Source organism: Neodiprion pinetum, chromosome 2 (genome assembly GCF_021155775.2).
Source record: "Neodiprion pinetum isolate iyNeoPine1 chromosome 2, iyNeoPine1.2, whole genome shotgun sequence".
NCBI classification, from domain to species: Eukaryota; Metazoa; Arthropoda; class Insecta; order Hymenoptera; family Diprionidae; genus Neodiprion; species Neodiprion pinetum.
This window is the reverse complement of record NC_060233.1, coordinates 25,919,880-25,944,602: the sequence shown is the minus strand read 5'-3', so window position 1 is coordinate 25,944,602 and position 24,723 is coordinate 25,919,880. Positions and strand designations below refer to the sequence as shown.

Here is a 24,723-nt window from a genome sequence, read left to right as displayed (position 1 = left end):
AGGTGTTTCCCAACAGGAGTTGGCTGCATCGGGAGTATAAAACGGGGGAAGAACAGGTGACGCGAAGAGCGCCCTTTGTCTCGTTCCTGACGGTGGACCGGTACCGGTTACAGAGACGAACATCGCTCGTCGCCGAGGCGCGTGCCTCGGGCCCCCCTTTTGGTAAATCCGAGATTCGAACCCCGACGAAATTCCGGCTTTGTCCCATGCACGTATGTACACCTGGGGACAATCAATCTGAGACTGCTAATGTTTTACACTAGACAGTTACGTTGGCAGCGCGGAGAGACCTACAGCGCCACAGTCGGCGGAGCGCGAAACTAACTCAATCTCAATAAGCGTAACATAACCCATGACCGTTGGATCTAACCTTAGAATGAATACGTATCGATTCGACAAGTCATTATCCCCGCGGTATTCTAAGGTTAGATTCGACGGTCATGGGTTATGTTGTGTTTATTGAGATTGACTTTGTTTCGCGCTCGGCCGACTGTGGCGCTGCAGGTTTCTCAGTGTTACCAACAGTGTTCGGAACCGGGCTCTGCTCGAGTCAGTTCCTACAAACATTATATCTTTTCCTCGGAGCTTGCAGCTAATGATTTTTCCTCGCACGCGACACCTTTCATGTAGCAAGATGTTGAGAGTATTTTTTTGTTACCCGTGAAATAAAGTTTGGTACCATATAATTTACTCGGTTGGAAAGAAGAAAAAAAAAAAAAAAAATTCCAACGGGGTGGCGCGATATCGCGAAATTTTTGAATATCGATATGCTTCAAGTGAGCGAAATTTGTGCACATGTATGAAAATGAAACGTCTGTTTGGAATTTGTATTTAGTCGATATCTTTAACTCTGGCAAGAGCCTCGAAGTTTTTACTTAAGAAGTGTAAAAATACGATATTCGAAAAAGTTTTCCATTCGAAACTTGTGGAGATTCTAATTTTTTGAGATGTAAACAATCTTTAATCGACATAACTAATTCAATATATTTTTACACACTTCATGAACATTTTATACTACAACAAACAACAGCAATAACATCTAAAATAATAATAACGCCCGTCACGGCAACGTAACTCGACTAATTCCTGACCCGGATCATCTAGGATTTGATAATGTTTGCGGATATCACTTTCCTAGTCCCAAAAGTATTAAACATTTTTGTACAACTTTTATACTCGAATGGTTATTTATTAACGAATTGTTGACAAGCAATTATCCTCAAATGTAAACTGTTCAACGAGTCAAATTTTTGCCGGTAATATTCAATTTCTCTGTTCGATTGTCTTGGAAAATAATATTTATTGACAATGCATTTGTAATTTGTAAATCGTACGGGTATAACGACCCGGTACATTGGTTGAAAGTTTTCTAAGTAAAGCTTTTTTAAAATTGGTGAAATAAATAGAGAACAAAATCATCTTTCTCTTGAGAAATGTCTGTAAATTATCATCACTTGAAACAGTATATTTGAGTCTTTTTGTTATAGAAAAATATTGAACTTGAAGTGGATAACGGTTAGAGGGACAACATCTGCAATAAACATGAGTTGCATTACGAAGGTGGGATAATGCTGTTAAAAGTCACAAATCTCGCGGTTACTTAATGAAAAGGTTCTTTGCAGAATCCGTATCTGCCGATAATAAGTCCCTATCTAAACTTTTCGTAAATCGAGACTGAAGTAATGAGGAAATCCACTTATAGACGTTTATCGCTACAACAAAAACAGAACAAGGAATGAATGATAGAATTGAATCGAATCCGTAATTCGGTTGGGAACTGAGCAAATATCCCAAATTCCTTGCAATTAAAGTCATGTTTCTCCGACGACGGTGAAATTGCCAATAAAAAGGAACGCCGTAGAAATAAAATATAGATCAAAACGAAAACGGACCTCTTACGGGTGTGTTTCAGACGTGTAGCTTTTCCTCTTATCTTCCTTAACGACGACCCTTCTTCTACTTTCAGGTCTACAAAGGGTTGGACGTGATTACAGCGAAGGTAACCAAAGAGGAGCAAGCCATGGCTCCGCACCATATGCTCGACGTCGTGGATCCCTTGTCGACGTTCTCGGTCGTTGATTTCAGGAACAGAGCATTGCCTGTTGTATCCTTTAATACCAGCAGGTAGACGGACTATGATTGTCGGCATCACGGCGCTTCCTGATCGTGTGCCGATTGGACGAGTCATGGAGCTTATGATCCGATGATCAAGCTTAAGGTAGTAATTTGTAAATTTTCATCTCGTCCTTGTTATTTGCCCATATAATCTCACAATTATACACCCAGTGGGCAGGGAAGTGAACTTTTTGTCCGCCTCGTAATGTAGATGTTAGATTTGGTCCGTTTGGGTGTTGATTAATACCACATAATTGTCCGAGTGTTGGTGCACCTGGTGACACGCGGACTACGACTGCCCTCATATTTCATCTGCTTTAATTTCACCTGCCTCGAGTCAAACGCTACTATTATACATTTAACACAGCTTGAATGTCTAGGATAACTCGCTGTTAGCTAGATAAGCACGATGAGTTTAATTTGTGTCTGGAGAAATTTATCGCTCTGTCGATCTGGACGTTATTTTTATACACCTGTTCTGTACGTATATATTATTAAAGCTAATAATGCCTCGATACAACTTCGTAGAAAGCCGTAAAAAAAAATTCTGTGGATACAAAAGATTTCAATTCGTCTCAAGTTTTTCGTGGCGAATCGTATCGATGGTTGAAATACTTTTAGTTTTTATCACGATGCTTTTGGTACCTTGAAGAATCCAGTTAGAATTTCAGGATTATAAATCGTTGTTACAGTGAATATCATATTAATTTTCTTCTCACCTCGGACTCAAAATTGGTTGAATATAAATCTGGTAAGGAAAAAAAAAAAAAAAAAAATACTGAGAATCCAGATTGAATATTTTGAAACTTTACGAGTAAAATGTCAGAATTGAAAATTGCGACAGTAAAAACTTGAAAAAATTCGGATCAGGTAATTTTTTTTATTTCTTGTCAAAAACAATCAACCCGGAATATATTCTGTATTTCCATATGCCGTACAGATGATATCGATATCCTCATCTTAACCAGTCGATTAATTTCTCATTCAATCCATTCTAATCTACTACGATTTCCTTAATAGACATAGATAGACAAGCTCCTGAGTGTCGGAAAGGTGCCAATAATCGTCGGCGGGACGAATTATTACATAGAATCTCTGCTGTGGCAGGTGCTCATCGAGGATCCAAAGGATACGGCGATCGACGAGCCGTGTTCTTCCTTAGTTTTCGACCGCGACGATGGTTTCGTGAATATGCGAGGTAGTGATGTTGTTAAATCGGATCGTGCGACGAGTGTTGTCGTGGTTGACGATGAAAATCGTAGTGCAGTGGGTGAAAATCGGGTGAGTGATGTGTGCGAGAGTGAAACACAGGAATACGAAAGTGCCGATATCGACGCCCCGGCTTCGAAGAAGATCAAATTCGACGACGCAATCAGCACCGACGAGCTGCACCGGAAGCTCAGAGAAGTTGACGCAACAATGGCTGACAGATTGCATCCGAATGACCGGCGAAAAATTATAAGGTCAGTGTAATGCTTGAATCGTGGTTTTCCTTTCGAGAGAAGTGTCGAAAGAAGTTTGTAACGTTGATGTAACGATTCGTTTTTAGGAGTAATAATTATTTCGTAACTGTAGGATCGTCTCGAACTGAGTGATATATTTTTAAAAAGTAAAACGTACTCGGATTTTGGGAATTAAAATATTAGAAAGTCGTTATAAATTTTCGAAACAGTGACTTTAGTTTCGATATTTCGTTATATCAACGTTACTAACTTCAATCTGGTGTTCGTTTCATCGAGATTGTCAAAAACTTTTATTGGGTTCACCGCAACGAATCTGGCATGCTCGCTTACTTGGAAGCTGAAATTAATGAGACTGAAAACTGTAGAAGTTATTGATTTCAATTCAAATTGGTTTATTTTGAATACATGAGCAGGTGTTAGTAGGAAGAAAATATTTCCTCTTCGAAATCAATACGCTTCCGTAACGATGAGACGAATGTACGGCTAGCAATTACACTAATTGCATCATGTGTAAGAAACCGCGCACGAGTTTTTTGATCTGTATTTTTAATGGAGTGAGTACCCGGGTACCTGGTTAAAGTAAAGGTCAGTCGTAGTTCACCAGCAGTTGAGGGGAAGAAGGCTATATCCACAATGTCCCGGCGGTAGCCATCTATATTAATTATAATGCGGTATACCTACTAATTGTTGCGGCCAGGTAAGCCTCGTAATTGGTCATGCCTTGACTTTGCTGGTCTGATGATTTTCTCGAGGCTGATCCCTCGCCCGTCCCCTTGATGATTACCGTGCTGTAAAAATACGTTGAGAATCTGTAGATACGCGTATAATTCATCCATGCGTTCTAATATACCGACTGGATGAGTATCGCACTTCGTTTGAGTGACAATTTCTTACACGCGATGATTTAATGTCCTCGGAATCACCGGAAGAAGAGCGATGCGCTGAAAAAGAGAACAAATTTCTGTGAATTTTGATTGAAAATTACTTACGCCTTCGGATTACGGAATATTGAAAAAATATTCACACGTTAAGTCAGGTGCACGTGGTTTCAGAGATAAGCCAACGAAGAGCGCTTAGAGGGTACCGTAAAACCAATTTTGTTGGGACTACTCCGAGCTCGGGAAATAAATCGTTAGGCAACCCCTCGAAACGATCGATAGTGTATGAACAGTCGGAGTAAAGGATTATAAATGTCTCTTGAAAGCTCTCAATTAGCGTGAGCTAATGTCTGAAAACGAAGGAAGACATTGAAATATATAATGACGGTACTCGAAACTTGACTGATACGTGGTACAAACTCATCGGTAGTCATTGAAAAACAAAAGAGAGCAATTGCTTCAGTCCACTGGATCCATGTCAACTTCTTAAAGGTGTCACTGGGAGTGGCGGAAGTGAAGTGAGAGTTCCCCTCGGAAGCTGATAAGGTTATACCAGCGATTTATATGTGATCGATGATTGAACAGAAAGTCTTTTCCGGGGGTTTGGAGTGAATAAAAGCTGTTGCCTTTGTTAGAAATCATCAAATTTGGCTTAATTTCGTTAATAAATGGTCAAGAAAGTTATTTGTCTCTGGTGAAATTCGAGATTCAGATTGATTTAACTAGCTTACACTTGTGCCACTTATTTCGAGTGCAATTGCCACGCGAGGGGCGAAAAACACACTGCGCAGGAAATCATCGCGTCACTTGAGGTCATTTCCAGGCAGAACTCGACTGTGACATGTTTACAAGGAATTTAAACCTGCTCGATTTACTTTCAATATTCTAAAACTAACAGTGACTTTTCACGCAGCTCAATCATTCAAACGCACATCTAACGCTCGGTTACACTGCGACAATTGTCATTCGAATATCGCCAAAACGGAACATGTAACACAATACCGTATTCTTTGATCCCAAAGAAAGAGCGCTGGTATCTATCATCCGGGAATGTCATCAAAACCAAATTAAACCTTCGTCTGAACCGACTGCTGTTCCCATAGAACCTCGAACATCGTCTGGGCACATGATAGACGCACCAGCAGCGACCAGACAACTCGAAGCTAACGAGCGATAGTCTAATATGTAGGATACACTGACCTGGAAACGTTCTTGCAGGCTCCGAAACCTTTGAGTTTATGCAAGCATCTCAGGTAAAGAGACGCAAAAGACCTCGAACTCTCCAATTGGAGATGTCGAAAGCTGTCCCCAACCATCACAATCCCGAGCTTAAGATTCGCCCAGCATCAAAACTTGGAGGTGAAAATTTTGTTGGATTCTGGTTGGACGTATTCGTCGGTCGTGTCTCGCACGCGGCTCCTCTTTTCAGGTCAGATCTCCGTTCCGACGACGATTTTAACGTCGCGTGACTCAAGTTATACCGTCCGATGGTGGTGTGGATCTTAGATGGCATTCAGCACGCGTGTGCGTGGTACCGGCATGGCACCGCGACACGTGGAGTCCCGACGTGGGCGGCGAGAGTGACGGGCAAAGACAGCCGGGTATCGCTGGGTCTAGTCTCTTCGCTAAAGACCTGTTGGAGTGGCGAGTGATCGGTGAATCTATTTAAGGGAGGAGGGAAGAGGATGCGTAAATAAATAAATAAACGAACAATGCCAAGTAAAGAGTGGTCGTCACCCAAGTTGGGCGTTGTACGGAGGTTGCACGGCATTCCATTCCATTTGGTGGGAAAAACTTGTCACAGATTTTATCGAGGAAATTCGTTTCCTCGTATATCGCAGAACGTTGTCGATTTGGCACTAAATGTCCGGTGCTTGAATGTGCCGGATCAATTTGAATGTTCAATATTGAACCAATTTCTGGTATTGTTATGCCGAGGGTAACGAATCACCGTTCAAGGACGTGGCATGTCTTTAAATCCGAGCTCGGTATGTCCTTCAGCCTAGTTTTGCGAACAGCACGGCTCTTCGGCATTTCCAATATATCTCAGAGATATTGTCCCACATAGATTAGTCACTTTTTTGCAATTCAAAATATCATCAGGTTACGATAGCGCGAATATGTGGTTTGGACATAACAAGATGGATCAATGTTGAAGGCGTGATAATATTCCGATTTACGATTAGAATCACTCTCGATGACTGCAATTCGCTTTGAATCACTCTGGCACTGGCGTTTTTTTTTTTTTTTTTTTTAAACTTCCTGCGATTTTGCCTGACTCGGATCCATCCCGTTAGCTGCTGATCATTTTTTATTCATCGTCAGCCGTTTTCGACGAGCTAATTTTCACCACCAGATGTCTTGCGATTTTAGATCGTGACTCAGACTTCCGTGTGTAACCTAGAAGATTGTAAGAAACTTCCTGCTCTGTCACGAATTCGTTGCTGATCACTCGTTTGAACTGCATCCGCACGTTGAAAATCCCGTTTTTCTCCCGATAGTTTTACATAAATTTTAGAAAAGATGGTGATTTTCTTTCAGACTTGCGACGGTAATGGTATCGGTAATTTTCAGTCTATTATTACACCTTATTTGTGTTTTCATTAGATATTGGTTAAAACGTTCTTCTCTCCCATCGTCTTTCAGACTGAATAAAGTAATAAACTGGGACTTTTGAGTTGTTCTACATTCGGTTGAAAAACTTTTTAGTTTCTTTTTCAATTTTGCATCGTTTCATCGTCACAATCAGAAACGTATTGGGCGTTACATAGTTCTGGTTAAGTTCTTTTTTTCCTCCTTACGGGATATATCTATCTCCGTTTTTACTGCTTTCGTAAGTTTTACGCTTGATAGTCTATCGCCACGTGGCCAGCCAACCGCCCCGGCCTCGGTTACACGTGTTTGACCCAGTCAAGGACCAACCGAGTTACGTTCTCCAGTTGATCGCGTAAATTGTATTTTCCCACCTACTTTGCGGTGTAGAATTGGAGCAGAATTCGGCCGACTTTAAAGCCTACTTATGTCACCTCTTAAGAACGTTGATGCTTGGAAACGCTTCTGATACCGGTAACAAATGTTACAAAAAAGTCACTCGAAGACAGACTGCGATATCGCAAAAGAAAGGTTAGCGTGAAAACGACTATTCCAATCTAGTTCAAATTTGTACGATCAGTTGTTGCAATTTTTTAATTTTATCTACTAGTTCGGATAAAGTCTGACATTTCTTCTTTTTCAACGTCGGAAAGGTGTTTGTAAAACGATATCGTGATCGATGAGTGACATTTTTCATATTCATTGTCCATAAGTCGATAACAATTTCGATCCCCGAAAATTTTAGAGAAATTCGGGCAACTTCAGGGTTTCTAGGAGGTGAACATAAAAAGTCTTTTGTTAGTTCAAAACTGTTTTTTTGACTACTTGATATATGAAAGTATTACCTGTTGGATATCACCTTTTAGTTTCATCATCATCATCGGAATATGTTGGGACAAGTGTTAGAAAATTTAGTAACGCCTGCTATTATGTAAGGTTGTAAACAAAATATGTAGTAATAATATAACAATAGTAATATTCAATGAACAAAAAAGATCTACCAGAAAATTATTGCATATGTACTGAAACATTCTTATAGAAATATGGAAAAATGTAACGGACAAGTTTTTATGGTGATGTTTCGAAATTTCACTGTGATATTCTTTCCAGCGGATTACTTGAAATATTAATCAATATAAAAGGGTCATTACATTCTCTTTTAGCTTCGCATTGTGCTCATTAGGGTCGTTATTATTTATTTAACGCGTTCACTAATTTTTTCGATTTAGGCTGGTTATTACTTATCTAAGTTGTCCATTAATTTTTTCCGTGCCGCCCCTCAAATCGACTCTAAATAATTAAAAAACAATTCCCTAATATTTTCAGATTCTTATCAACCCCTTATAGAGCCTCACGAGGCTTTTTTCGCCATAAAAATAAGATTACGTAACTTTATTTTTTTTTTCTCTACCGCAATTTTCATGGAAATAATCTGAATCGAACGGTGATTTATCAAATATAATTAGCTCGTTTCGAGGATATTTCTTTCTTTCGATAGCTTCATTTTTCAGTTGTATATATAGTAGATTTCCGATAGAAAATTCTGATTCTCAGAAAAAAATATCCTCGAAAAGAGTTAATTATACTTGAGAAATCCCCGTCAGATTCAAATCATTCCCACTTAAATTGTCGGAGAAAAAAACGATAAAGTTCAAAGTGATCATAAGATCCCATGTTATTCTTATGGCGAAAAAATCTCGTGAGGCACCACAAGGAGTGGAGGTAAATATCTGAAAAAATTAAGGAATTGTTTTTGAGTAATTTGGACTCGATTTGGAGGACAAGCACGGAAATCATTTGTCGGGATCCTAAATAAGGACCACCACAGTGCTCATAGGTTTCATCAGCCTGGTCTTCGCAGCTTTTGGTCACCTAGCAGAAGAAAGAATGAAACCTAACAAATATTTTTCTACCCTGAAAATCCCAGCTTCTTTTTGCACCCTTGAAACATGATGGAAGAAAATCCTGTCGTACAATTTTGGAACGACTCTCAAGGACTTGGCTTTTCGAAATACGAACACGTTTTCTTTGTTGCGATTTACTAGCTGAATTTCAGACAATCCTGAGGATCAAAGTAACGACTTTTTCCCAAACGCGCATCGTTGAAGCTGCTAACTTCAACCTCGTCCGTAACTTGACATTGTTTTTAAGTCTAGGTGTAGAGTATCCACCGAAAAGTGCTCGACCTACTACCTTCCAGTAGTTTTTCATCCCAGATTATATTTGTCCGTTTATCGGTCTGTCTGTCCGTCCCACGGTCGGTTAGCCGGAAGGGTGGATGTTGGCACGGAGTCAAACTTTGATTGCCGACCGAGACTTCTCTATCTCCTTCTTTTCATCCTGATTCGTCTACGTCTACGTCGGCGTCGACTTCGCCTAAGCGCACTGCGACGTCTTGTGAACGATTTTTTCTCCACCACCACCACGACCACCCTCGTACTCTTATTCTTATTTTTCATCTTCTTCCTTACTCTTCGCTCTCTCGCCCCGTGAACATGTCGAAACTTACGTCTTTCATCTCTACAGGTACACGTGTTGTTGATAAACGATTCTTTGAATTCGGTATTATAAAGTTGGTCGGGTTTCCTATCGCTTGGAATTATTTCTTCACGGTCTGATGAGCTATCAGCAGTTAGCGTAGATGATAGCGCGGTGGAAAAAATCTGTGTCACTCTTCAAGTGAAGTTCATTGGGTAATTGTAGGAGGAAAAATTTGTACGATGATTATTGCCGCTGCTGCTGCTGCTGCGTGTGTTGCAACAACTTGTCTTCCGCGTATAGTGTATCATATGTAAATAAGATAGCAATTGGGAAATTATCACGAACATCGTCAAAGCCCCCGTGAAGAGGGATGTGCGTGTCTGCGTGTATCCTTTTGTTGCATACACTCACACCCTGCAGCTATATCGACGAAGTACTTGTCGGCACAGTTGAGTAGATTGGCGTCCGTTTTGCGGAATTAGACACTTGGAAGGCTACTCACCGCTTCTACTCTTCTATGTTCGGCTAGAACTACTTCGTCCTTGAACCACCGTCTGACTGGGAGTCCCCGATGGTAATGTACGCTTGGGGACAATGAATCTGAGACGGCTAATTTTTTGCACTAGACAGTTACGTTGGCAACGCAGAGAAACCTACAGCGCCACAGTCGGCCGAGCGCGAAACAAACTCAATCTCAATAAACGTAACGTAACCCATGACCGTCGAATCTAACCTTAGAATGCCAAGGAGATAACGACTTGTTGGATCGACACGTATTCTAAGGTTAGATTCAACGGTCATGGGTTACGTTACGTTTATTGAGATTGAGTTGGTTTCGCGCTCGGCCGACCGTGGCGCTGTAGGTTTCTCTGTGTTGCCAACGTAACTGTCTAGTGTAAAAAATTAACCGTCTCAGATTCATTGTCCCCAAGTGTACCTTCAACCAAGTACACTCAGATCTTCTTATCTAGCTTAGACATTAATTTGCATAGGTTACATCAGGAGTACAGTGACCTGTTCTATATCATATATCGTGGCCGTCTACAAAGTAGAAATTTCATTCGCGATGTGAAATAATAGTAGCAGTGAAAAGAAACGTCCTGCAGTTTTTCGCAGCATTTACTTTCCTTTGTACACTTCAATCAATGTAAGGTTTATTCAAGTGTCCTAGTTTTTAGTACGGCAATCTTATTTCGCCACTAATCCTGGGGAGAAATAGGGGAGTTAAAATTAACTCCATTGCTGGATTGTATTTCATTGAACTTGTACTATATGCTTATATAATTTTTTTTTATTTTTTTTTTTTTTTTTATTGAGCACTTCAAGCTTAGACGATACTTGGACCTTCTTCTTACAAAGTTACTTGTGTGTCGCTGCTTGTACCGCCTAATGAATTCTTAGACTTGATGCCTGTTGGAAATAATTAATCCATTTCCGTATGAAATACACTATTACGTACACAAGTGTACGAGTATTATACCGAATCTTGACAGAGGAATAATTTGAAGAATATGTTCATGAATTTCAGGAATACACGCATTCAGATTGCAAAAGCTATTTTCTCCATGTGGCTTAATTTTCGTAAGCTGGATAGTGACGAGTATTCGAATAAATACGTGATGTAACTCTTGGCCAAACTGGACAAAAATTTCAAGTCTTGACAGCCGAAATTATTCAACTATATGGGTAAATTTGAGGATTTAAGAGACTAAATATCGTCCGATATCTAAAAAATGTCTCGTTTTTCGTTGCTCGTCACAAGGGAGTTCATTACAATATATCGTTGATATTTTGATAGTGATGCTAATTCCATCGTTAATAAGTATAAAAATACCAGAAAAAAAAGATTACAACCCCCCCCCCCCCCCTCCCAAAAAAAAAGGTGTCGAAATCACGCAAAACTGTAAGAAAAATTGAGTTTATTTGTTATTATTGAATGAAAATGAAAATTATTCTCGGTGTAAATTTTTTTGAGGCAGAGAGAGAGAGTTAATATATACGTTCGAGTGTTATCTACAGTTCTCTGCAAAATTGAATATGAGATCTTAAACGGTTGTCGAAATATTGTGACAACACCGACAAGAAATATACTTTTGATGTAATCACTTTTGATCGAAGTCTTTCTTCAATTTTTGTTAGAACCGTGGCACTTGCGCTTTTTAATAACTTCTACCTAAAAATACCAATAGAGGCTCTTTTCATTCAGCCGAGTAGTAAAGAAAAAGGGCCCTAGAGTTCGTAGAACTAGACTTTCAGGCTGAAGCTTGGTGTTTTACTACCTGCGATCGGTCGACCCCGCTTCACTCCACGTGTTTTGCTGTTCCGTCGACAGAAAATGTTGTTTTTACCGAAAAAAAAAACAGACAAGAATACTTGAATTATTTTTCTCACGAAACAAAGAAAAAAAAATCCTCAATCTTTTCTAAGAATCAAATTTTTTTCATACTGCAATCTGTTAAATCAGTTCCGTTACACAGTCACTAAATGAATTTTGTACATGCAATGATGTTTCAATTATCCAAGGATGTACCATACATTTCGACGTTCTTTGGAATAACTTATACATTTTAATTTAATGTATTGTCATTGAAGTATAATATCACGTACAACTGCTTGCACACTGTGACATAGATTGTAAATAATCACCGTTGTCTACTGATAGAAAATAAATATATATTTTCTGCAAATGTTATTTAAGAACAATAAGTAAAAACGGTTCGTTCCATGTAATTTACGCCAGATATACGAAGTGTAGCATCAAACAACCGTTAGTATTAAACGTGAGTGAAAAAAGTTAACGGCAGAATTATTTCAAATATCATTTATAAATTGATATTGCTACCGCTCAAGCTTCTCGAATTGCTTGGTTTCATATACCGATATGCTTAACCCATGCCATACCTATTTTTCGCGACATACCTACAATGCCTGGGTCTGTGTTACGACATCCGATTTTATGTCATAACTTTCACCAAAATAGTCGTATTTTGATTTGTTGTTTCTTTTTGTTTTAATTAGATTAGTCACTTTGTCGAGAAATCCATCCCGACGTTGACAAAGTTGCAAAATCTGGATACTTCTGATATATAATACATGGAAAAAAAATTTCTCTCTGCCTTTCACGGTTCAGCTTTGAGACTTTTAAGACCCCAGTGTAGCGTTCTAGGGGTAAGAAGATGAAATACTAAATCAACAAAAATCGGAATCTCTCGCCCTTTCAAACGATGGATCCTCTTTTAACTTCTATTTCAATTCAACGAAGTGTATCCATGCGTCTTTCTAACCAGCACATCAGATTTATTACTTTAGTGTCTAATGAATTATTGAAGAATCATGTTTTCCCAAGATGACGTTACGTATGATCCAATTCACTTTATGATGCCATGTGATCACACGTCAGGAGGAGACGAGGTGTATCTTCACGACTTACTCAATCCAATATTCAAGCTCACACGTACCAATTACGTGGACGAGGTTACTGACTCCCGTGTATATTTACACGTGATTGCCTCGATTGCGTACATTTGCCAGTTACGTACGTAGGCGTACACAGATTCAAAATACGTAGTGATGGGTAGGCTGTTCGTAGTATTAGATACTTAAGAAGACTTGGCACTCGGTGCTAATGGTTGCCATATCCAAGAATAGTCCATACTCACTGTTACTTCGCTTTTTTTTCTCCACGTCTTTTTCTTAACGCTGGTTTTCTTTTCTTCCTTCTCGACTTTTCAAAATTGCTTTGTACGCTTTGTGAACTGGTTTTATAAAGCACTCTTAGGAATAGGGCAGTTGATGAGATGACTGACGAACAAGGGATACGATGACATGACTGACAGCAATTACGAGCTTGTCGGAAGACGAAACATTCTTAGAATTAGCCACTCTCCTAATTAGGACAGGTATTGAGGGGGATTTACAACCGTGTATAAAAGCGCAGCTGAGTTTTTTTTGTCCATCGTACATGCGCATTAATATGCGGATTCATTCCGGTTGCGTTTTAGTTGCATACGAGTAGATCGGTTGAAATTGATATTCGATCCAAATCTAATCAGTGTCATGGCCAACGTCTTTTTTTTTTTATTGTACTGCCTATGATCGATTGAATTGTCCGAGTGAAAACCTTCTTGCACGTGACTTATAAAAAATATAACGTGTCATTCGCCCTGAGGCGGTGCCGGTTTTTATTTACAAAATAACGGATCGCAGCAGTGTTAAAAACGGATACACCATGTCGTCGTCAATTTTATTACGGCAAAAAGAAAAGATTACACGATTTTCTAACGATTATACGATGATAGGAATGCTGGGTTTCGGCGAATATTACTTCAATGTTCATCTAAATTGAAACTGACGTCGGTAATTCGTCCATATTGCCAGTCAGAAGAATTTTTTTTTTTTACTTTTTGATCTATTTATTCTAATAACATGAATACTGCTGAACTCATCAGGCCCAAAATCTAATCAGTTCCGAGTAGTCATTTAATTCCGTTCGAACATCCATTCGATAATGGTCGGAAGTTATTATCTAGATCTTAAAACCTTTCATCTTTGGAATGTTTGCGATAACTTCCCTTTCATTTTTCTTTTTCTCTTCGGAAAAATAATAGTGGGGAAATTAAAAAATAACATCAAAAACTGACATCTGATTTGTTAATTCTTTATCGGTGTTTTGGGGTTACAACTCAGAGTGAACTTAACGCAAGTGAGTGGTAGCTGACAGTTTGCGTAATCAGTTTGAACCGCGAGGAGGCCGGATATCCGTTCTTAACCGGATATGGCCTTTACTGAAACGGATAAGCAGTATCCTTGCGATCACAATGTAACAGTCTGACCAATTCGCGTAAGGTTAAATGATTCTTGGATTTCGAAAGAATTTAAAATGGTTTCACAATGTTGTTCGGATGATTTTGAAGCATCTCGAAAAAGTTTTGACGCTATTTTAAGATTCAGACAATTCCAATGACCTCAAACTATTTTTCAATCTACAGCTTAGACCGCTTTCCCACGGTTTTTCCATGGTTTTAGGAAATCTCGTGGGAATGGAAGAAAGGTTTTGAGAAATTGAGAAAAGCGATTTCGCGTGGATTTGCGGAGATTTGAAAACATTCGAATAATACTTCACCCGATTTGAAGTCACGGAGTTTAGGGACGTTCAGGGTTTTCAAACAGCTGGAATGGATTATATTGACTAGTCCGTTCCAGATTTTGGGGGTGGTAATTCTAGCGTGTGTTAGTCAAACGAACACCTGGAGTCAGTTGTATTTTCAATTCTGATGCGCTATGCGACGGGTGTATGCTCGTTCCATTCCCGAAAGCCTGATGTTAACAAAGATGAAAATTCATGACGACCGGCCGGAGAGCGTCGTCCAGTGCATCCTAATCGAAAGATCGTCAAGATAAAAACTACGGATCGAGGTGTACCAAACCCTGATATGGGCACCTTGGAAAGTATGTGCAGCGCATCGCGTGCACGCACTAAATAGAACCACGAAAGTGCGCAGCAGCTAAATCCTCAGAGTCCATTCTTTTGAATTCGGTGGTCGGCCAGCAGCTGTTTCGGCTCTGCGACGATGACATCCGGAGGTAAGAATGGCAGGTCGTAAGGTCGGAAGACGCGGACCAGGCGGTCCTGGAACCTTTGTCGCTTTTGTTGACGAGGGTGCGGAACGACGACGACGACGAAGGTCTCGGTTAGGTTTTTCTTTTTTACTTACGGAACAACAGGATTCGGAAAATGGGAACCGAGGAAGAGGCCGAGTACGGAGAATATGCGCGTTTCCCTTTTGTAACGGAATGCTTTTCTCGTTCTTATATCCTGATCGTAAATCCTGCCTACCCGCGCTGAACAAAAATTACTTACCTACCTACTTACCCAATGGATATATTTCTATGTATATGTACCAATATGGTCAACTCAAGGACTTGCCTCTCACGCCTGTTCAAAGATTCACGAAATCCACGTTTCTCCTGCAAATTTTGGAAAGGCAAATTTTTTTCTTGTCTCTTTTATCCTATTCTATGTATTCTTTTTTTTGCATGTGTCCTTTTCGGTAATGTTTCCCCGAAATTATCTCGAATTTTCACCAGAATCGTTATTTTTTTTTTTTTTTTTACAATAATGAAATTATCAGACAAGTAATTTATCTTATAAGCCATACTTGGTTTCTACAAGGAATTAAGCACCTTTACAGAACGTGAACATACAGCATTTATAGATGTTTTTTTTAACATGAACTCAGTGGGTTTAATTGGAACTATACAGTTTATTTATGATGTTCTTACGTTTGTATTCAAGCAACCGTATTCCGCATTCGTCATTCTGTTTGCAAAGAACGATGTGAAATTTTAGTTTTGAAGATTATCGAGGTTTACCAAATCCTGGATTTGTTTTGAAATTATGGAGAGCAATTTCTTGCTAAAAATTATAGCGATAATCAAACAAAAATGCAAAACGTGGTTAGGTGTTTGAAAATAAGTATTTCAAAAATGTGAAAACCACGTTGCGAATCATCACAGAGCAATGGAATTCCAATAATGGCTAATAGCGCGAATGAACGTTATTGGAACTGAACGTATAATTATTGGTATATCAATTTAAGAATAATCAGAAGTAAAAATCTTCGATGCATTTAAATATTTATTCACAAGACAAATCTTAAAAGAATTGAAGCCAGTAGAAATAGTTAACGATTAATGTAATCACTTGGATAGCACCCCGGTGAATTAAAAGTCACCCTGTAGATTGCGGCGCATCTTTTGGTTCACAAGGAAGTTGCATCAACACGTAATACCCGGTGGTGGAGGAAGGTGCATGCTATGACTTATACGTTATGGTGATGAACCGGTTTACCGTTCGGCGACTCCTCGGTGAAGAAGCAGTAGAAGAAGACGAAGAAGAAGACGAATAAGAATAAGAACAGAAGAAGGATGTCGCGACAGGGAGAAAAAGCGAGGTAGGGAAAAACCTGAATGAGCGAAGAAAGGCCGTGCAACAATGCTGCTGAGGAGACGGCCGAGGGCGCATACTTGCACCTAAAGTACCTAAGTACGTACTGTATACACGTGTACGTATGTATCTACAATAATCTATACGCACGAATGCCTGGAGTTGGCTGTACTTGTGTAAAAGTTTTCCTTGAACTACCGCAGGTATGCCGACTCGTCTGCAAAAGAAGGTTCAAAAAACGGAAGAAACCTTCAGAGAAATTTAAACATTGTTGCATCTAGTATGATGGTACATTTTACATCCACGAGCCAATTTCTGTGTCCATTTTTTTCCCCACACATATGAAATCGAACAATTAATTGTACGACCATTTCTGTTCGTAATAACGTATAGTTGTTTCGATTTTATGAAGTGCGAATCAATCATGTTCTATTCATTGTTTCATACTTTATTCGGTAACAGATTTAGAGTTACGGAAAAACGTATTTGACGTAATAATGATGCTAGCGAACAAATCGGAAATACCGTTGTCGAGAAGTGACTACGTGTCGTCTGGAATCAGTTCAACTTGAGTTTGTAATTTGCTCGTTGATCGGTGATTGTTTTGGAATAATTTACGTAATAGAGGGACGAAGTTACGATTGTGAGTTTATGGAGGTGTGGTGAGAACCTTTACAATTTTGATAAACCTCTACGACTCTTTGTACAGTCACAGACAGTAATTAAGTCTCAGCGTACGAATTTTAATATCTTTGAAACAACAAGGCTCTGTTAATTAGATAAATTCAAACGGTTATCAGATTATAGTAAATTTTTGACGGGGCTTTAACGCGTTTTTATGATTTTTGGACTCAATTCCAATCGATTTCGAGATAACTGCGATAATATTTTTTCTCAATTCTTTACGAATTTCTCAAAATTTTTACAGTGATCCTTCAGTCTGTCGATGATTACAGGAAATTTCAATGTTATCGACTGATTTCCTGTGTCGTAGCTTTCGATAATTTGAATGATAAACATGAAGATACCCGAAGGTACCTTTTGATAAAGAGAGGATCACTTGTTGGACCATACCAACAGCATATGGAATCTATAAATTGCATTTAGTGAAAGTTTCATCGTTAGAATTTGTCGTCTCTCCAACTGAGGTATCTTACACGCTCAACGATGAATAATTAACGGTCACAGTAACAGTAACATTCACATTAACATTCTTAAAGCCATCCGCAGGTTTGTAACCTTATACCGCATCGTGAGTAGAGAGTCCGATAAGAAGATGAAAACGTTGGACTTTGGGACGTTGGACTTTCTGGGAACGAAAACGACGTGTTGCTCCGCCGTGGAACTTGGTAATACGAAACATGAAATTCGCGTTAATACTGTACAGTACTAGAATACGCATTCACCCAATTACACAACTATGTCTTGCAACGTCAGTGGAAACGTTCAAAACAAGCACATCGATGGTCGGAAGTCTGGAATCAATTGTTAAATTTGGAATCGTTCGATATCAGCCGGTACGACACCAAACGACACTCACAACCAAGACTTCCAATTACTGATTTTTCACTATGCGCCAAGTTCAAAGATCGATGCGGAAAAATGTGCAGATTCGGTAGAGTGTGTTCGAGCGTATGAATGATACCACGGCAACTTTTGCATTCGAGGCTGTATTCTTTTCTTCGCTCCATTTTCGCACTGCAATGTTTCCACGAATTTCGCAATTCGCCCCAGCTAACTGCGCACCAATATTTTTATACCCTGACGGTATTCACGGACGAGTGCAATGGGTGGGCACAAGGTACACAACCTTGCTACCTACCCGTGCCCACCACCGTGGCCTAAGAGAAGGAAGAAAGAGGCTTTCACGGGCCCCAGAACCAGGGCCAGGTGCGAAATGAATCGCCCTGCTTTTTCGAGGGCCCCAACGCCTCTCCGCCTCTCCTGCAGGGCCGTGAACCTTTCTTCTGTCAGTTTCCTTCCGAACGAGACGACGCGACGCCCTTTGGTACTTGGGTAGTACTGGATATGGTCCCACGTCGCGTGTATGCACCAATTTGCATTAATATGCCCGATGCATTCGTTACAATCAACCGGCTAGGCTTCGAAATCCTCTATAACAGTGAACCGGCTCTTGTTTTCGACAATTCATTCCACGTATAATGAAACGCCTTGCTCATCCTTCTTATTGCTTCATCCTTCTCGCCATATAAATCTCCGCACCGTCCCTACCTCTCCTACCTTTTACCTCACCCAGGTACTTTTCGAGACACATATATATTATAAAATGCTTCTACCTTGCCTGTGGCGTCATAAGTTACATACAGGGTGATTGTAAAGTAAATGTTCTTTGTTCTCGGATTTGGTATCTTAGATTCTGGATGAAAATGTTCTCTTCAAGTTCGAGTCGTCAGGCATGGGTACAATATTGCAATCACAGACTTGGTCATTATAATTCAAGTAGGTACTCGATGTTAAGAAAAAGAATTCCTTCTGTTCGCACAGTTTTTTTATCATTCCGTAAGAGGCACATTTCACGAAAGTGTTTCATCGGTGTATCAACTTAACGGCAATATTCCGAACAAACGAACTTTCAATGTAATCCAGTGTTCAAATGGATTGAATTTGTTCGAATCTCTCAAACTCTAGGACATAGAAAAAATTCTACAAAGTGTTGTATAAAGTGTGCCGGGCAATTGGACTCAAGTTCATCTTTTTATTATTTCTTTATAACGCTCTCAAACAAATTTCATTGCCATTGTCTGCATTTCGTAAAAATTTTTAACCAAATATCGAACTTTATGAACCTGGTTACATCGAAACTATCGATAGGTAGTTCTATGGGATCCACAAGAAAGTCTTTAATAATATTTCGACCCCGTAAAACGCAGTTCAGTGTAACCAGCCATCCTCAAATCCTCGGATTGAACTTTGATGCTTTTTGTTCCCGTATCCGGACTGCTTTAGTCCACCTTGATGACCCAAATCCCTCGATCTTTCGAGCGTAACCCTCATTTCTTTCCTAGTTCAGGCCTCCAAGGTAAAACTTGGTGTAGTTTTCTCACCTGCTTTCACCGTTCACCCTCCACCAAAGAATCGTTGCCGTTTTTGCACGGATTTTCATCCATTTTTTGCTCATTCCATAGACCGTGCTCGGTTAATCCGGCGAACTGAAAACTTCGGCTCTTCTAAGCCTTTCCCCGCTTCACCTGGTGATTACGATCTTTAGATAAAACTTGACGGTTTCTTGGCCTTTTGTACCTCGTACCTGTGACATACGTTATTCCGCAAGAGTTTTACCCGGTTTCGTGCATATCGCTAGCTTTCGTAGACTTGAAAATTCACAAGTTTCACGCGATTTCTCAACCCTTTTACCTCATCTTATCGAAACTCTCACTGCTGATCGTGAGACAAATCGTCGTACAATTAAAGGATGCAGGGTCATTGATGATAAATGAAAAATTTTTTTCATCATGTTTTGGAAGAGATACGTTTTTTTTTGAACTTATGGCAATGTAATGATTAATTTGTTCGAGATAGATCAAAACAACGCCCGTCGTGTTCCACGTTCCCCTAACTTCAAAAGCAAAGTGATGGGGCAAAAAAATTTTTACTTTCTTCGATTTTCATAAATTACCATAACGTAAATGCACATAACGTTTCTGGTACGGGTTTTTTATTTCACTATTTATTTATAACGTTTTGTTTCATTCAAATTGATCACATTAATAAACACAAATTAATCGTTCGTCTCATATTTGTCTCAACAACGGCGTCTTAGCTAATTCGGTTTGGTTATTTAATTGATCCTCTGGGCGATATATGCCGCTAGTCAAAGGATCTACAGACATTTAAAATGAGAATATAGACGATAATTGTTGCTCAATCTTCCTATCAAATGTTTGTTAGTATGGATATATGAAATACTTGTGTCACGTGTATACATAGCGTTGTTTCATCAATGAATAACGAATTCCATCGAAAAAATTATCATCTACTTTCCGTTCTCCGCCACTGAATACCAACGTACAGTTCTTATCGCTTCCGTCAAGGATTTTTTTCTAGCATAAATACGTAGGCGCAGGTCAGGTTCAAAGACGCTTGTAACAGATAAAAAGAGCGTCGACCGTATTCAATTATTCAATGCGAACGGTTTAATGCGGCGATTGATGCGTGTTCTTCCAATTTTTAAAATACATCATGGAAAATCGAATGTTTGCTCATTCGTATTAACGGTTTTCAGTTAAAAATTTAAAAGTAAAATATCGATCGATCGATCATCAATCCGAAAGATCATTTACCAAACTCCAGATGTTTATCAATTAAAATTTTCTACATTGATGATGGTTTCCATCGCACAGAGATATAAGAAATATTTAAACATAACGACAGCAAAAAAAAAAAAAACAAAAGCATCATTCATCGTTGAATTCCGGTCGTTTCATTTTATTAATCACGTACAAGCTATTTTGACGATTATGATTTCAAGGAAATGGATTCCAATTTATTGTCTTACGTAACATGAATTCTTACAATATTTGTCTTATCTAAGTGTTTCATGTAAACGTTGACTCGATAAAAAAATGATTTCGCAGTATTACTAGATAATATTTTAGCTTCCAACAAAAGCAAATTAAAAGTTTCAAAAATGGTAATATGGTTTATCCGATATCTGCGTGGAATGTTCGGTTTTACGAAGCTTCTGGAGCGTGCGCAAAGTTCGCTGTTTCCGAACGGTGCGGCGAAATTACGTTGGCGCATGCGCACAACTGTATCGCTCGGTTTTACACACTAGGGCTTTTCTTGGCACAAGCGCACTTCCCGCACTTTTAACACAATATACTATTTTGGCGCGCTTAAGAATATTTACTTATGGAATGCTCCCTTTTAGTTCGGATTTGTTACAAAAAAGAAAAAAAAAAAAAATTGAATCATTTTATCTCGAAATTTTTCACTGCAAACATGGAAGCTTGTATTCTATTATTTTTTCTGGGTTCATTAAATTTACATTGAAATTAATTGCTTAATTTCTTTTTCATCATGCTTGAAAATTACCAAAGTTGGTCTGTTTTTTTTTTTCCCCCCGTTTCCTTGGTCAATTTTTTTGTATAACTTGCAGAGTTTAATCTCATTCCGTTACATAGCCAGTGGGCTTGAAAATTTGTATATTCAATTTTTATTCTACCTTCGTAATTCTCTTCTATGCGAGTCCCGTAACGCGATGTCCGGAAGTATCTTGAAAAGATATCGTCTCCGTGGGCTGAAGTTTCGCCCACCCACACGTTTCATGACTGTTTCAGGGTCAGTCGGTTAGTGTGTGTGTGTTTTTTTTTTCTTATTTTATATTATTTGAGCAGCGAATGAGACGCCGGATGTTGATCGCGGACCCATCCTTGCAGCCACTCTTTATCTCACGCGATATCTACCATCCCCCGAGTTCGACCTTAATTTTATGAATGCCCGCCGGAAGAGAAACCCTTTCGAGAGAAAGTCGCCTGCTTAATTGTCCTTTTAATTACTTGCGGCATATCGTTCTGTCGTGAAAAATGATGAGTCATTTCGAAAACGATACCGACCGACCCGCTGCTATGTTCTTTTCTCTTCGTTGGAAACAACAATACCAAGATTTTGTTGTCTTTGTCTTACTACTGTGCCGTATCCGTTAGAGTGGTCCAAAAAAATCGACTATTTTTTTTTTTTTTAAATCACACGTTTGATTAATGTAGCAAGAGGAAATGAGACTAATATTAATATTTACTGGTTGCTGACCGAAATTTTCTGTTTTCCAGTTAGAAACTAATGTTAGTTATTTCTGAAATTTTCGTAGCCCGGTAACGAGGCAATGTACATAAATGCCCGATACATGTTTTTGTAAGGAATACAATTCTCTGCAAAACGAATATCATATAACTTTTTGACAACTAAACTCTTTCAAAAGCTATTCAAGGTTAAAGTTGAAATCGTGTAAAAATTCACTTTATCCGAGACCGACAGCGAAAATACTCGACTTATCGCAAAATATTTCTTTGTCAAGCATTCTAATCGCTTAAAAAATCATGTTATTTAATAAATCATCAACTCGAGCAAATTTATATTGTAATTATCACAAGTCATGATATGTCATGTACGCAATTACACTTTAAGGAGGAAGGCCACTGTGACGGCCGAAAAAATGACAGATGTTTAAGAATTTTTTTCACGAAGATAACTAATCAACAAAGACATCGTATTGTTGATATTTTATCAAGTGTATACGAAACTTGTTTCATATAAATTTCAAAAATTAACAAGCATCCGGACCTTGACTAACGATTAATAAAAAAATCGCCCCTCCATTGTGGCATTGACATCTTGATGAAGGGTAGTCTGAAAATAAAAAACAAAATTTTATCAACGTTTATACAAATGTAACTATCGTTATGCGTAGCCGTATTATTGTTATTGTTATGCTTCTTTTTTTTTTAATCTACAAAACGGTGATGAATTAAAATTTTTTTCTATCTTTAAGGTCGTTTTCTTTCATTCAAATAGTTCGTAATAACAGTAATGATTAAAAAATTTTAAATCGGCTACGTACAGACTTAACCACTGCCATTGGTGCTTGGTTGGAATTGGTACTTGAAACAAAAAATAAAATTAAAAAAAAAAAAATCGAAACACTTGGCTTTTTGAAAAGCTTACGTAAAGCTCGTATTTTTCTACGCTGAATAGAATACACCGAATACAGTACTAACCGACTGACTGACTGTTAGAGATATGAGAAGAGATCTAGCTGGTCGATAACTCTTGCAGAGTGGATATCGCAGCAAATATCAAGCGAAATACTAAGATGTAGTTTAGATAATTGCCCGACATAATTTGGTAGCTGCTTCTCATTTTTCGTCTCGCGTTTCGCACCTCTTAACGAAGATCTATATTTTTAAATAATGATAGTTATGCATGTCACGTGTAAATGTATTCCCAATAAACGGAAAGAAATTGTGACAAATTTCGTGACAAGTCGCTTCCGACAAATCGATACCGGAATGTAATAATTCTGGATGATTACCGAGTATGTGTTCGATACGGAGCGTGTGAGACTTTAATTTGTGCAATCATGAAACTGTATCATCGTATTTTTCGCGTGAAATTGAATTGAATTTTTGTTGGTTCATCGAGTTTTTATACTTTATAAATTAGAACCGATTTGGGTTGTATTAATAATTTTACTTTATGCCAAAGTTTAAATTGGTTCGGCGTTTATTGATTCAAATTATTTCAGATTGCGTTCGTTATGGAAATGTATAGGTTCTCATAGATATATCGGACGATTGATGGGTTGAAATTTTTCACAGTTTCAATGAAATCAATCGTAGCATCGTCGCAAATAATAAAAGAAGGTATCTTCGCTTATCTAAACCTAGTAAACGGTAAGTAAGATACAGCAATTTTTCAGAAAATATAAACTGAAAGATGATTCCCCATAGATATCATTTTTTGCTTATCATCTACAATTTAAAAAAAATATCTTTACAGCGATTGAGTACCGATAGTGAGATTATACCTTGATTACATCATCAAATTATTATTAATATCGTATCTATTGACTCGATATCAGTTAATCAAATCAAAAGTAATTTTGTTTGTTATTATTGCAGATTCATTTGCATGTGCTTTTAATTAATTCTAAACTTTATCGGCACGTAAATAATTTACCGTTATATTCATTGAATATACAGGTAATTGAACACCAAGGATTAAATTTTCAAATTTATTGCAAATCTACAAATTCGTTGTAGAAATTTTTTTTCAAACTGGTTCTTCATTCATTTCATAACGGTGACGCTGTGTTTTGCGATAACTAAATGCAACGGCCAATCTGGCAGCCGATACAGATGATTATGAACTTTAACGCGTCAGAAACGAGTCGTTTTATTTTTTTGCCTATGCGATAACCCGCGATTATCTTTACTCATCCTCAATTATACCGAAATGAGAGCTGATTACGAATTTTGGACTCAATTTAATCCGAGGCATTCAGATAAGGAACCGTCCTTGTCTTCGCACGATTGCTTCGGTATGATTGCGAAATATGCTGCTATCTTTTGCAGCCTCCGTTAGTTACTACAACAACGCAGAAATCATCAGAAATCTCGGATGAATTATAATTGTCAGGATATTTCTACCGACGCATTATAATTTTCCTCAAATTTCTCTCATCCAATCTGTGACGTCAAAAATTGAACAATTAATTACAAATAATTTTGGA

At 38.6% G+C, this 24,723-nt stretch overlaps 1 protein-coding gene across 3 annotated transcripts in view; it reads left to right on the top strand.

Moving 5' to 3' along the window:
• LOC124211713 (tRNA dimethylallyltransferase) overlaps nt 1-24,723 on the top strand; it is a 115,968-nt gene that overhangs the window by 33,027 nt on the left and 58,218 nt on the right. For all 3 annotated transcript variants that reach the window (XM_046611060.1, XM_046611058.1, XM_069133332.1), the window contains exons 2-3: nt 1,967-2,104; nt 3,142-3,578. In XM_046611060.1, coding sequence (XP_046467016.1) covers nt 1,967-2,104; nt 3,142-3,578 — 575 coding nt within the window. The remainder of the gene's footprint in view (nt 1-1,966; nt 2,105-3,141; nt 3,579-24,723) is intronic.